The following is a 13410-nucleotide window of genomic DNA, read 5'->3' on the forward strand; positions in this document are numbered from 1 at the left end:
TGTTGCCTTGTTGTTTGTGACGTGACGACACCTGTCTTTTTGCTGGTTCCGACCTTTGAACATTAATGTTGTATTTTCAGTTCCGTTTCAAAACATACAAATAAACTTTGTTCTATGATTTGTCAATAAAGGATGAACGTAGATGTATACTCAGTTTTTCAAAAAACTCGCAAGAACATGCATTTTGTGACGTGACAACGCGCTCTGTGCGAATAAACAGTCTCCACGAAGCGTTGTCTCGTCACACAATCAATAAGTTGTATTAAATAAGAATTTCACCGTATTGTAGTGATATACCATTTTTTATGTTTTTTGTTACTCTGAATACTTCTTACTTTCCTCTGAGATGTCCTCTTCCCCTTCCAAAAGTCCATCCTATAGGGGATGGTGATCCTAACGCAACCGGTGGTCCTGAACCTACCCTCCTTTGTATCTTAGGAACGGTGCTTCCTACTAAATTTTCAATAATGTCAAATGAAAGGTGTCATAACGCTGACAATTTGATAGCATGGTGACTTTTTTCTGGCTCTCTTCATTTTAGCATTTTAGCGACATTTTGCGTTTTCATTGCTTCAAAAACAGAGGATAAATATTTTTGACTTGTAGGCAAAATGAGTTCAATATTCTTTAAATTGTAAACATTGCGAAACAAGGCAAATGTAAATGCTTATGGTATGTTCATCAAAATAAACTATTTAAATTGAATTTACCTGTTACCTGTAATACACGGTATGTTTTTATTTGGGGAAAGTCGGGGTGGTCCCAAACCGACCTCCAGTTTTTATATCGTGATTGTTTAACACATTCACTCTGGCGCTTGCCATCAATGGCTAGCACAATCCTGGTTCATCGAGTGGCGCTCACTACAGAGGGAACGCATTTGATTTTGCTATCAGAAAGTTTTGATAAATTCTTTGAATGCATCCGCGCTCATACCTGTGCAAGGGCGTTTATGTTTGCGTGTTGAAGATGACTTTGACTTTGACGTTGACTTTGTCCGTTGATCATTGATCGTTGATGTTTGTATGTGCACTTTCTTGATATAACTCCACACATGTCGCTTCAAATCTAAGTTCTTTCCACTCAAAATTTTCTCCCTCTCATCTCTCAATTCTATCTCACACTATCAAACATTATTCTTTTTTTAAATTCTATTCGCGCACCATCGTATTGTGGGATTTCATGCCATTCCCGGTCTTTTATATCCGTTTTTAACGAACCGGAAGTCACCATCCTCGATTCCAAAATTGCATCGGAATACGATATTCGACTTCCGCTGGTAAGCCCATATCTTATGGGGTTTCCAGTTTTTTTAGCAGTCAATACTACCATCAGCAAACCGTAAGCTTATATCATATATTATGGAACCTACGATCATATATTGTGGATAAAACATGAGAGAAAAATCATTTGTATGTTTTGAAACGGAACTGTAATTAACTAAATTAATCAATAATGTTCAACAGTCCGAAACAGCAAAAAGTCAGGTGTTGCACGTCACAAAAGTATTTGACTGACAACAAGCCAACCTAACTATAAAATATTCTCCAACTGATGATTCTTGTTGGAAATTTTATTAATTTTACTATAACATCGTTTAATTTGGTGTGCTTTATTCATGAAAACGCAAAAAAATGTGTTTGTAGTGAGTCAAAATGTTGTTACGCTTTTCGTGACGTGACAACAACTTCTGGAGACAGTTGATACTCCTCTATTTGTGGACCGATCTCAACGAAATTTTGTGGGTTGTTGACCTTCATTGTTTGCTCAGAGAAACCCAAATATAAAAATGTTGAACCTATGTTCATCTGATAAACTGAAAAAATGCTCTATTTTTGTGATGTGACAACGCTTCAAAATACCTGTTTTTCAAATGCTTGTTTATCATAAATTACAAAATGAAACGTAGGTCCACCCACGACTCTTCAAACACGCATTTAATCACCCATTCAATGGTATATAGACATTGAAGTTTGGTTAAGCATGTGCAGAGATATCTCAAGAAACATAAAAATAGTGAATTCTAAAATATTTTAAATGAGGGGCTTAGAATGAAAGGGATGTAAGTGATTTGATCTCTTTCTCTACATCGACTCTCTCTTTTGGTCATAGCTTAGCTGAAAATACATTCCCAGCTGTATTTGACAATGTGAAAGATAGGTCAGAACCTCACCTATCAGATTCTATAGCAAACTTAAATTGGAACGTTTTTGCAATTGAGTTATTAACTGAAGAAAAAGTTGATGAAGAGAAATCGATCAAGTCACTTAAACCCCTTGCATTCTAAGCCCCTCAAATATAATTATGTAGTTGTTTAAACTCGCCTCTCTCAAAGGTTGGTGCATAAAAATCAAATTTGTTACAAAAATTTTATGATATAACTAGTGCTTATTCAAATAAGGTTTTCAATTTTCTCCTAAAACTAGATTTGAAATTTGGTTCTCTGGTGCATAATCTCATGGAATGGGTCATATGCAGACCGGGATGTGTTTCCCCAACACGAGCTTTTAAACCAAGGAGCCTGAGGAAATTGACATAACGGATACTAAAGTCGAACGAGCTATCAAGTTTAAAGCCTCTATAGTATAAAAAGTTGATGTTATTGATTCATGCAAGCCGAGGATACTTTTGTACCCACATTTCTGCACTCCGGAATGTGTTTTCCTAACACGGACTACAAAAGCGGGTACTAACACAACGCTTTAGCTCGGTCATACGAGCGTTGGATGTCTTCATATCTTCAGCCTACTGAAATTCTACACATATCGTTTGATGATTATGAAAAATGTTGATAACCGTTTGCAGCGATAACGTCAATTGATTCAACAATATGACAATTCTTTCGTTCACATATTTTGGAAGTCCACGATAAATGAATGAAATGACCAAGGCATCATGCCATGCGTATTAGAATAACGGACGATCAGACTTATTCATTAGATTTACTTGTAATGAAGAGCATAATCTATCACAATGCATGAGTTGACTTAACATGGTATTCGTTGAAACTCTTTACTTACAAAGTAAATATGTTGAATTTAATTCGAAATTCGGAAATTGTTTCATTCAATCAATAATCTAATTAAACAAATGATTACTGAGCCAAAGGAAGCCCTACGTCAACCTTACGGTTATATCATATATACAACCTACCCATTTTTCGTTTTCCTAAAATTTGTTTAGTGTTTGTCGGTCATTTGATATGCTCGACACTGCTTGAACAACAAACGAACATTTCAGGTAAACATGAATGTATTTTTTGTATTTTATGCATATTTTTATGTTGCTTACCTATTTATTAACGACAAAGTATGCGGATGGCTCGCTGGGAGTTAATTCCATTGATGACTAAAACTTTTACTTCAATTGCTTTTGGCGCAACGTAGCACAAACAGCATGGATCTCCTGATGCAGACCACTCCGCCAGGATCCTGGGGCTCCACCGGCAAACCTTGTTGAGGCCTTCTTACAAGGCGTACCAGATCCATTTCCTCTCTGTAATAAAACTTTAATATAGAACAATGGAATTTGAAAGCCCACTGACCAATTCCACTTCAAATTGGCTGACCGTTGGCTCGACCCTCTTCGATTTTTTTTTTGGAACTTTGTACCGTTCTGAATCATATTTCGGACAACATCATATTTCGGATACTTTGTTCTAATATGTTGAAATGCTTAATGCACTGATGATATAACTATAAAATTAATATCACAATTGCTTCTTTAGTGTAATCCCTTGGTTTCACAATCATTTCATATAAGAACTACATTTGAATTATAACATAATCGGCAAAAATCTGACAACACTACTCATTATCGTTTGTGTTTGACGTTTCCTTAGCGTGAGTACGTAGAATTTACCCGTTCATCAATATTTCAATTTCGCTCGTGTTTAATAAGTTCTCATCATCGTTAACAGTTTACTGTGATTGCTTTGTAAGTGTTTCGCAGTTTACTAGAAAATATAATCGTGGAGGCGATATGGCGTAGTGGTAACATTCATGCCTCTCACGCTAAAGGTCACGAGTTCAATTCTCACTCCCGACATTCTTCCAAAAATGGAAGTAAAAGTGATGAACCAGCCAAATTGAGTTGAAAATCACTATAATACAGATAAAAAAAAGAAAATATAATCAAGTATAATGTAATTTTCGTTCAAACAAATACAAAATTAAATGTCCGAAACTTGAATTCAATCTGTCCGAAATTTGATTTTTTTTATAAATAGTGTCCGAAGTTTGATTCTTATTCGCTTCATTTTAAAAGCATTTTATTCGAAGATTTTTCTATGTTTTCAATAAAATAGATACCAAAGTAGAAAGCTTAAAACATATTGAACTAATTTGATGAAATTATCAACCAAATAATACCTGTGCATAAAGTTTAGATCTGTTTTCTGCATAATATGCTGAGTTCGTTAAAAAAATATTTTTTACAGCTTGGTCGTTAATGGGTTAATAACGACCAAGCTGTAAAAAATATTTTTTTAACGAACTCAATTGGTGTAATTTTGATTATTGGCGTTACAAAAACCCAAATCTTCAAGAATTATTTCTTTCCGTCCTTCCGTTTTCCGAAAAATGACAAAAAACCGAAAAATCGCCAAACAAAAACATTAGCTAAAACCTACATTTATGATCCTGTAGGAGGTTCAATCCAATGGTTTCTTTTTCTACATCACAATGTGTGTTCTTTTATCGAAGTAATACTGTAAGAAAGTTTACACATTTTTGCATTTTAGAAGGTTTTGTTTTTTATTAGATTATGTGAGGTTATGTACTTTTCGCACATAGTTGCTTTAATCCGAATTTATTGTCCAATAAAGTTATACAAAATCGAATGAAATTGATGGTAAGTGATAACTAATAAATTGAGCTATCATTTGATGCTAAAACCTTATCATATGGTAGCTTTTCAAAGCCATGAAAAATTATCAAAGTTGCTGTTCGATTTTTCGAACGCTTGGCCTGGAATGGGTTAAGGGTCCGAAATATGATGCAGAACGGTACATATGGTGGCATCTAGCGTGATTTACATGACATTTTAATCAGATATTTTATTTTGAAGTTAAGGGGGGACCCCTGTCTGAAAGGTCGGAAAATAATGACTTTTCATATTTTTGTTCGTATTTGTTTCGAGAAAAACGCGTCTCAAAATTCGTACAGCAATACTATATTCCTTGAGATGACTTCATACTTTAGACTGCAAAGAAAAATCCTTTTAGCACAACATTTCTGAGGGCATAAGCATCCCAAAAATGCAAAAAACAAAAATTCGATTTTTTCGATTTACCAGACCGGGATCCCCCCCTAAGTGTTTCGGGGAAAAAGTACAATGATTTTGAATCGGCCGATGTAATTTGAGTTAGTAATCTGATAATGAAAATTATAATTTTTGGTAGCTTCCACCTTATAGACAAAGTTCCACAAAAAACCGAAGGGGGCTTCCGGCTGATTTAGAGTGGAATTCCTCCACTGTTTCTTTAGGTTTTATCATGAGTAAAAAGTAAAACTATCCAACGCTGATGCAAAATTAGACTAGTATGCAATAAAGCACGCAACAATTCTCAGGAGATCGAGGAAACATTGCTAGTGTAGGAACTGTGATAAATCACCCGTGAAGAGACTAGTTTAGTTTTATATTGAGCTCAAGTCAGCATTTATTCTACGCATCTTTCACTGCGATATTGGGATTTATATTCCTCTTGGAGTGAATTACCGCATAACAACTACACACTGAAGATTGGGTGCAATATTGATTCGAGCATTCCTAATCGCCTTCATGAATAATGATTCCTCATTCCCGAATGCTGGCGAACGCCCATGAATCCGCTCATATGATTGTGCATTTCAACAATTTATAGAATACATGTCAACATGTTTAGAACAGGTGCGGTAGCAGGTGGTGGGCTATTCCACCACCGCTTCATTTTGTTTCCCTAAAAGTGCGTGTAAACGTGTCTACAACAGTCATTCCTATCTCCAACAGCAACGCAATTTTTCAACCACTGAAAATTGAAAGTGAAAGGATGTTTCGAACTAAATCAACAAACGAAAAAAAACAAAATACAATGGACATCGATTTATTACAATAAAACTGTAATTGTGAGACGCTAACCTTACAACAGACAATAGATAAGAGATAGTTCGTTGCTGTTAAATTACATAGTCTCGAATTAAAATATCTTTTTGTTCTTCTCGGCAGAAATGAATGAATATAATCAATGCTTGCATGAAATTCAAAAGAATAGTGATTGATTTGCTGCATTTCACAGCATTATCCCACCCAAAAATTTTCTAGAAATGTGTTTATAGGTCTGCTTATAGTTATCAACAAATGGTGGAATTGTGCGATTTTTGTTGTATCAACCGACTGTGTCTGCGCGCTACGAGCATTTGTTATTGGTAGAGAAGGAAAATGTACACTGACGATCATATCGTGATCTTAAACATAACGAATAACTTAAATTTTATTTGAATTTGGATAATTTTGTTCGTCCACACTTCCCTATGCGAATGAGGTGAATGAATAAATGCATCCTTAAAAAAGTTTGGCGAACATAATTGTGGAAAACAAAGTAGAATGAGGGATAATCAAACGGTGAATTTGAAATGGAATGAGTCATAGGATGATTTGCTGTTGCCATTGAAAATCGCTCATACTTCCTTATTCTACTAATCGATCGAGATTCAGGTGTTTAGATCCCTGTCTTTTTGCGATCTTGTCCAGAGCGATATTTAAAAAATCAGCCTTTCTTGGAAATGTAATGATCATAAAACGAAAGAAAAATGTGTATACAAATCAGCGGAGAAGTAACGAAACGTGTATCTCTCTTTTGTTGTGCTTCATCAGCCTTTGCCCCTTCAACGCCAATCTTGCTAGATTTACCTGTCTGGATGTCAATTAGAATTTAATTATACTGTTCTGGAAGTACGTAGGAGATGTCATCCCACGGATGACGGTACAAGCCCTGCTTCAGGCGCTTCTGATCCATGTAATGGCCGATGAAGCCAATGCTGCGGCCAAGAACAAACAGTGAGTTGATAGCACCAATGTTTATGTATTCTTGGGCTTCCTCGCTGTAAAATAGAACAGCAATTGAAAAAATGATTATTTATATAGCTCAAATGTATGTAAAAACAAACCTAGTGAAGGATCCACAATTGCGAAGCATGTCGACGAACGAAGTTGCGATAACACCATCGACGTTAAGAATCAGGTTCGGTTTCTTGCTAGTGGTGATTTTCTCGACCTCTAGGGCATACTCGAGCAGTGGTTTAGCCGGGAAGTTCTCCATCACAAATTCCTTGATTATCTTAACACGAATGTCAGGATTATTGATCGATTTGACCCGATGACCAATACCCATGATCAGTTGACCCTGAAAAACAAAATGGGGAGTTGATTTTTTTCAATAAGTTTATTTGTATTGATTTGAGGTCTCAAGTTTGATGGAGCCAATATTTCCATATTTTCATTTTTGTTTAGGACTAGGGTTAAGAAGGTTACGAAACCGATTACTCTTGGGTGAATCGACGGTATCAGGGTGATATATTTTTTGAAGAAAGGAGACTCCGATATTTTTTTAAAACTTCACAAGCGGGTATTCTGGTGATCTATGAACTATTTAGGGAAAATAACATTCTAAACACGTCATCAAAAATATTACACAAAATCATAACTTCACTTCACATCAAAATAAACTTGACTTGAATTTAGCATTAAAAATTTTCTGCATGAAAAACTATATGAGGGGCTTAGAATGAAAGGTGTGTAAGTGATTTCATCGATTTCTCTACATCAACTCTTTCTTTTGGTCATAACTTAGCTGCAACTACATTCCCAGCTGTATTTGACAATGCGGAAAACAGGTCAGAGCCTCATCTATCGAATTCTATAGCAAACTCAAATTGGAACGTTTTTGCAGTTGAGTTATTAACTGAAGAAAAAGTTGATGAAGAGAAATCGATCAAGTCACTTACACCCCTTGCATTCTAAGCCCCTCATATGTAAAATTTTATTCTAGAACTAACCGCTCTCGAGATATAACAAATTTTATCCCTATTCAATCATCTAGAACCATGTTATGCGACAGAAATTGATTTAATAGAATCAACAATCAACATTCATTCGGTAATCGGTAGTCATCATCGGATCAGATTTTTTTATTGATAGATCCTGCAGAGGTTAGAACAAAAACTTTCATCATCATTCTTCCTTAAGGCGAAGTGGTTTCTTTTGTTATTTTCTTTTTCATCGGAATGTGTATAGAACAGTTGAATTGCTGAATACATCCATACCTCGCTATACGGCCGCTCTTTATCCGGCATTTCGCTATAACGGCTCTCTTCAATTAAGGCAAGATCTCGATTTACGGCCTCAAATGTTTCGCTTTAACGGCATGAAATCATAGGTTTACATGATTCGAAATCGGGGTTCACAAAAAAAATGATGCTAAATGTCTTCGAACTGCATGAACAAATTTTTTTTTGTCGAAAATTGACTCTGAGAATAACGTGTTCTTGGGCGATTTTTCGGTTTACAAAAAACTCAAACTGCGACACTAGTGAATGAAGTCCAATTGAGCTGATATTTTGCATAGTGTAGTTTTTCGTGGGAATCAACATTTTTGAGAAAGTCCCGTTTGAAAATTTGAAGGTAATTTTTTCCCATACATCCATTGACACTATAATGTATTCATCCTCTGACTTTTGACACATATTTAATGTAACATAAAGTTGTTTCATGTTATTATTTTATGTACAAATGTATGTACATAATTATGTACAAATGCATACATTACATGTATGTATTTTTGAAAAAAAAAAGCATTTTGAATGATAAATCATGTTACATATCTAACAAATAGGGAACCGATCCGATTGAATTTATATGAATTTGTGTTATAATTGATTCCTTATACGGCTTTTCGCTTTGTGGCCAAGTTTCGTGGAACGTATCTAGGCTGTAAAGCGAGGTATGGGTGTAAAAAAAACCAGTGGTGCGCTCCGTACACAGTGATAAAGTGAGAACGTGTAATTGTATTAATCCGGATAAAAGATGGCAGAGGGAGAGAGAGATTCCCAAATATGGAGACTCCCTACAATGAAACTATAGACTCTCATTCGATTGCTCAAAAAAGTCGCGTTCCCGCTTCAGAAAATGAGTCAGTACACCCTAAAAACCATCTCCTCCAATGTCTCCTCTCAACCCCCTAACCCATTTTTACTCAACCTTCGACCTTGCATTCCTCATCGGTTGTTGTGGCTAATCGAAAGCACACAAACACAGATTTTTGTCGACCAGCATTTTACAGTTAAATATCGCGTTTATATTCTCTCTAACGTAGTTGAAATCGAGGGTGTGACCGAAACGAGACAGACGTGCGAATACCTTACGAGTGAAGGTGCTGGACATTTCAAAAAACTGCCCTCGATGACTATCAAGACCTTGAACTGCCGCCAGCTTGGAATAGTATCCCATGAAGGGAATAAAAATAAATCCATGCCGTCTGACTCGTTTGGAGTCACCTTCGCTGGTTCCGCTCATCCTGACTACGTGATGGTAGCGAAATTGAGGTTACCCGTGCGACTTTTCATTCCAAAATATCTGCATGTGAAACATACAAGAGTCGCTGATATGAACAGAAGCGCTCTTTGAGGAAACACTTTGAAAGCACTTTCGCGTAAATTTTGAAGGGCGCCTCTCCACTGATTCTACAGCAACAGCCATTGAACACAAACAATGTCTCCGCTTCGGTGCCAGTTGACGAATTGGAAGCGGACTCACTCAACGAGGGTATACCGTTTGTTTTCAAAGGAAATCCCCGGTGCAAAATGTGACCACTCCCAAAGTTCAACGACAAGTCCCATCGGTGATACCCCTGTTAGCTTGCCTACAAAATCAGGTTCCTTCTGGCTTCCATTGGTGTAGTTTAACCTTGAACAACCCAGCACTTAAGGGGACATAAAAAATTCCAACCAACCAGGGCCATTACTTCTCAACCGGGATTTATAAAGTTGTCTGAGAACGTGGATAAAACGATCGTAAATGTCTCCGATCTCATTAGAAATTATCACCGCAATGCTTCCAATAGTAAAGACATTTTTGCAGCAATTGATGCAAACATGGACCCTCCTTGCAATGATTATCTCTCTCGATGTATAATTTAAATAGAGAGGTCGGACATATCAAAGTTTTACAGTGGAATTGTCGTAGTCCCTACAATCCCTACAAAAGACACATTCAAATTTATAACATCAATCGTGATGTTTTTGCTCTGTCCGTAATTTGATCTTTCAGGAATTGATATCTTTTCCCACGATTTTATTACTATACGGGGATCAATAAGTGCCACTCACTTTTAGAATTGACCTTCCAGCTATAGGGATCGAAGCTGTTGCTTGTCATGAAATCATCAAAGGCAAAGACCTTTGCATTGTCAGCGTGTATTGGCCTCCGAGAGTTGCCGTTAGCCGCAAGCAACCTGAGCTACGGTTGATCTTGAAAGACTTCCACTCCCACGGAACAACCTGAGGGGAGCAGTACGATGACAACCGTTCACTATTGATATAGGACCTTTGTAACAGCCGAGGAAACAACCCGCGTATCCAAACCTCCTGCTAAACCAAGCGCTCTTGAGCTTTCGTTTTACTCGAAATCACTATCACTTGATTGCAAGTGGAACGTGTTCCAGGACCCTAACAGTAGTGATCACTTGTCAATCACAATTTCTATCACCCTAGCCATCAATTCCAGTAATGGTTTACCACCTTTGGAGGAGTATAGCTTCCTTTCTCGTTTGATCTATGACAGCGCAGTTCGCGCATAAACGAAACCCATCCCAGGTTCCACTATTCGTCGAAGGCCTCAGAATCCATGGCGAGATAGTCAGTTTTCCAAGCTTTATGTAGAAAAATCGAAACGATTCGATTTTCAAATTTTCGAAAAGCATTCAAAGCTTTTCGGAAACGTGGAATCATTGACAATTTTCAAACGTATTTAGCCCTTGAGAATCAATTTAAAACCTTAATCAATGGTGAAAAAAAGTGCTTATTGGCGAAATTTCACGTGAAACGTCAATTAAAGATTATTGAAAATAGCCCGAAACATGAGAAATCGCTCTTCAACGAATCAATGCGAGGAATATTCACATCGATGGATTTTTAATTTTGCACGGAAGATTCGTCCCGATTCCGTGCAAAAAATGTTTGAGATATACCACAGGATAGGTGCGATGTTGATTCCAAATTTTCGATAATTCTGCTCCCGGTTCGTATAGAATTAAGTTCAACTTGGTGGAAAACCTCCCTGATGTGGCGGAACATCGCTTGTTGAATCTATTTAATCAGTTTCTGTAGTGTAATATTGGTCCGGATGATTGGAGACACGTACGAGTTATAGCTATCCAAACACCCGGAAAATCCGCGTTCAACTTCAATTCGTACCGCCCAATAGCGATGCTGTCTTGTATGTGGAAATTGTTGGAGAAAATGATCTTGTTTCGACTTGATAGATGGGTTGAAACTGATGGCCTACCCTCAGATACACAATATGGGTTTCGCAGGGGCAATGGGACGAATGATTGGCATGCGTTGTTTTCTTCATAAATTCTTGTATAAAAAGAGGGGCCTTTGATTCAGTTTCAATACAGGACCTGTCAGATAAATTACACTCTCGGGGTCTACCACCGCTATTGAATAACATGTTATATAAGTTGTTTTGTAAGAATGTTTCTTAGGGAGATTTGGTAGTAAGTCGGGTGTCCTACATGAGTTTCCCCGAACGCTCATGTTTGTGCCCCCTTTTGTACAACTTCTACGTAAGCGTCATTGACAATTGCCTTACATGAAATTGCATCCTAAGACAACTTGCAGATGATAGAGTGGAGTCTGTTGTAGATCAAAAGAATCTGACTTGCAAGGACCCTTACAACAGAGATGGTCGTGTTCTCAAGGAAGCACATACCAGCAAAACCAAAGCTTCAACTTGCGGGTAAATCAATCGCTCATGTCATGTCATTCAAGTATCTTGGGGTCTGATTCGTATAATCCGTATAATCATCGGCACCTGGTGGGGAGCCCACCCCGAAGATCTTATAATGTTGTATCGAACAACTATTCTCTCAGTGATGGAGTATGGCAGTTTCTATTTTCAATTAGCTGCCAAAACACAGCTCATTAAACTCAAGCGAATTCAGTATCTTTGTCTCCGTATCGCGTTGGGATGTATGCGAGAAATTTTGAGCGCTGTTATGTCATCACCTTTGTCTGGGTTCCTTCACATTGCTCAATTCGGGGCAATAAGAGGGCTGACTCATTAGCGAAGATAGGTGCGGTTGAAGGTTGACGCTATTTATCAGCGTCAAATCGCCTTCAATAAATTTCAAGCTTTAGTCCGCTACTCTTTCGTTTCAATCTTGCCAGCAACAATCTCTGCGTTTTTGGCCAAGATTATCACGACACCAAACACGTTGTTTGGTCGTGTGAGGTGTATTTTGTCGCCAGATCGAATTTAGAAAACTCCTTTCGCACCCGAGGAAGACCTTGATTACATGTCTCAAATACAGTAATCATTCGGTAACTGAACCAGAAAGTCTCCAGTTATCGACATTTCTAACTGGACTAGCATGTAAAACGTCAAATCAAATCGAGGGGAACTTCAATGAATTGTTTGATTGGTGTTGATCTTGAAAAAAGATGAACAAATAATTCTCACTAGAAGTTTTCCATTGAGCGTGATAATAGGTATGATATATAAATCGGGGAAAATAATTTTCTGTAATTTAATCAATGTTTTTGTCAAGCGAAAATAATTTCAATTTTTCTAACATCTCAAATTACATTCGAATGCCCCTCGCAGCAAATCATCAAATTGAATATGGCGCCAATTGTTTACGAAATTCTGCTTTTTAACTAGACCAAAGCCCAGTTAACGTTCGCCCAGTTAAAGAGCAGTCCAGTTAAACCGGGTTCAGTTATCGCATGATTACTGTGTATCGTGTTTAATTGTCCAGTGTTGCCAGTACAGATTTATCTGAAAAGGTACAGCTTTTTTTGTTATTTTTGGTACAGATTCTGTACGGTACATGGTACATATTTTCGTCGAAAAGTACAGATTGGTACAAATTTTTTCCGTATGTGGAATTTATTACATTTGAACAAGCAATATTGCAATATAGAAATATCATAAAAGCATTCACAATGCAATAATTATTCAGTTTCATGAGGACGGAATTTCTTACAAGGATCGTCTGAAATGATCCCTGTCGGACCGTGCGCCGTGATGATAGGGATTTCAAATTCCGTAATTCGCTTGATAAAAGTCGATTACCCTGATTAGTTGTCGTGAAACGTACATGTTGGCTTTGTGCGCTAGTTATGCATGTGAGAAAATTTCTGACTACCTTGA

At 37.2% G+C, this 13410-nt stretch overlaps 1 protein-coding gene across 5 annotated transcripts in view; it reads right to left on the reverse strand.

Moving 5' to 3' along the window:
• Positions 1 to 6066: 6066 nt before the first annotated feature.
• LOC129774331 (ATP-citrate synthase) overlaps positions 6067 to 13410 on the reverse strand; it is a 69541-nt gene continuing 62197 nt past the window's right edge. For all 5 annotated transcript variants that reach the window (XM_055778050.1, XM_055778051.1, XM_055778048.1 and 2 more), the window contains 2 exons: positions 7146 to 7381; positions 6067 to 7079 (listed from right to left, as the gene is read on the reverse strand). In XM_055778050.1, the coding sequence (XP_055634025.1) occupies positions 6911 to 7079; positions 7146 to 7381 (405 nt within the window). In that variant the 3' untranslated portion in view covers positions 6067 to 6910. The remainder of the gene's footprint in view (positions 7080 to 7145; positions 7382 to 13410) is intronic.

Source organism: Toxorhynchites rutilus, chromosome 3 (assembly GCF_029784135.1).
Source record: "Toxorhynchites rutilus septentrionalis strain SRP chromosome 3, ASM2978413v1, whole genome shotgun sequence".
Lineage (NCBI taxonomy): Eukaryota > Metazoa > Arthropoda > Insecta > Diptera > Culicidae > Toxorhynchites > Toxorhynchites rutilus.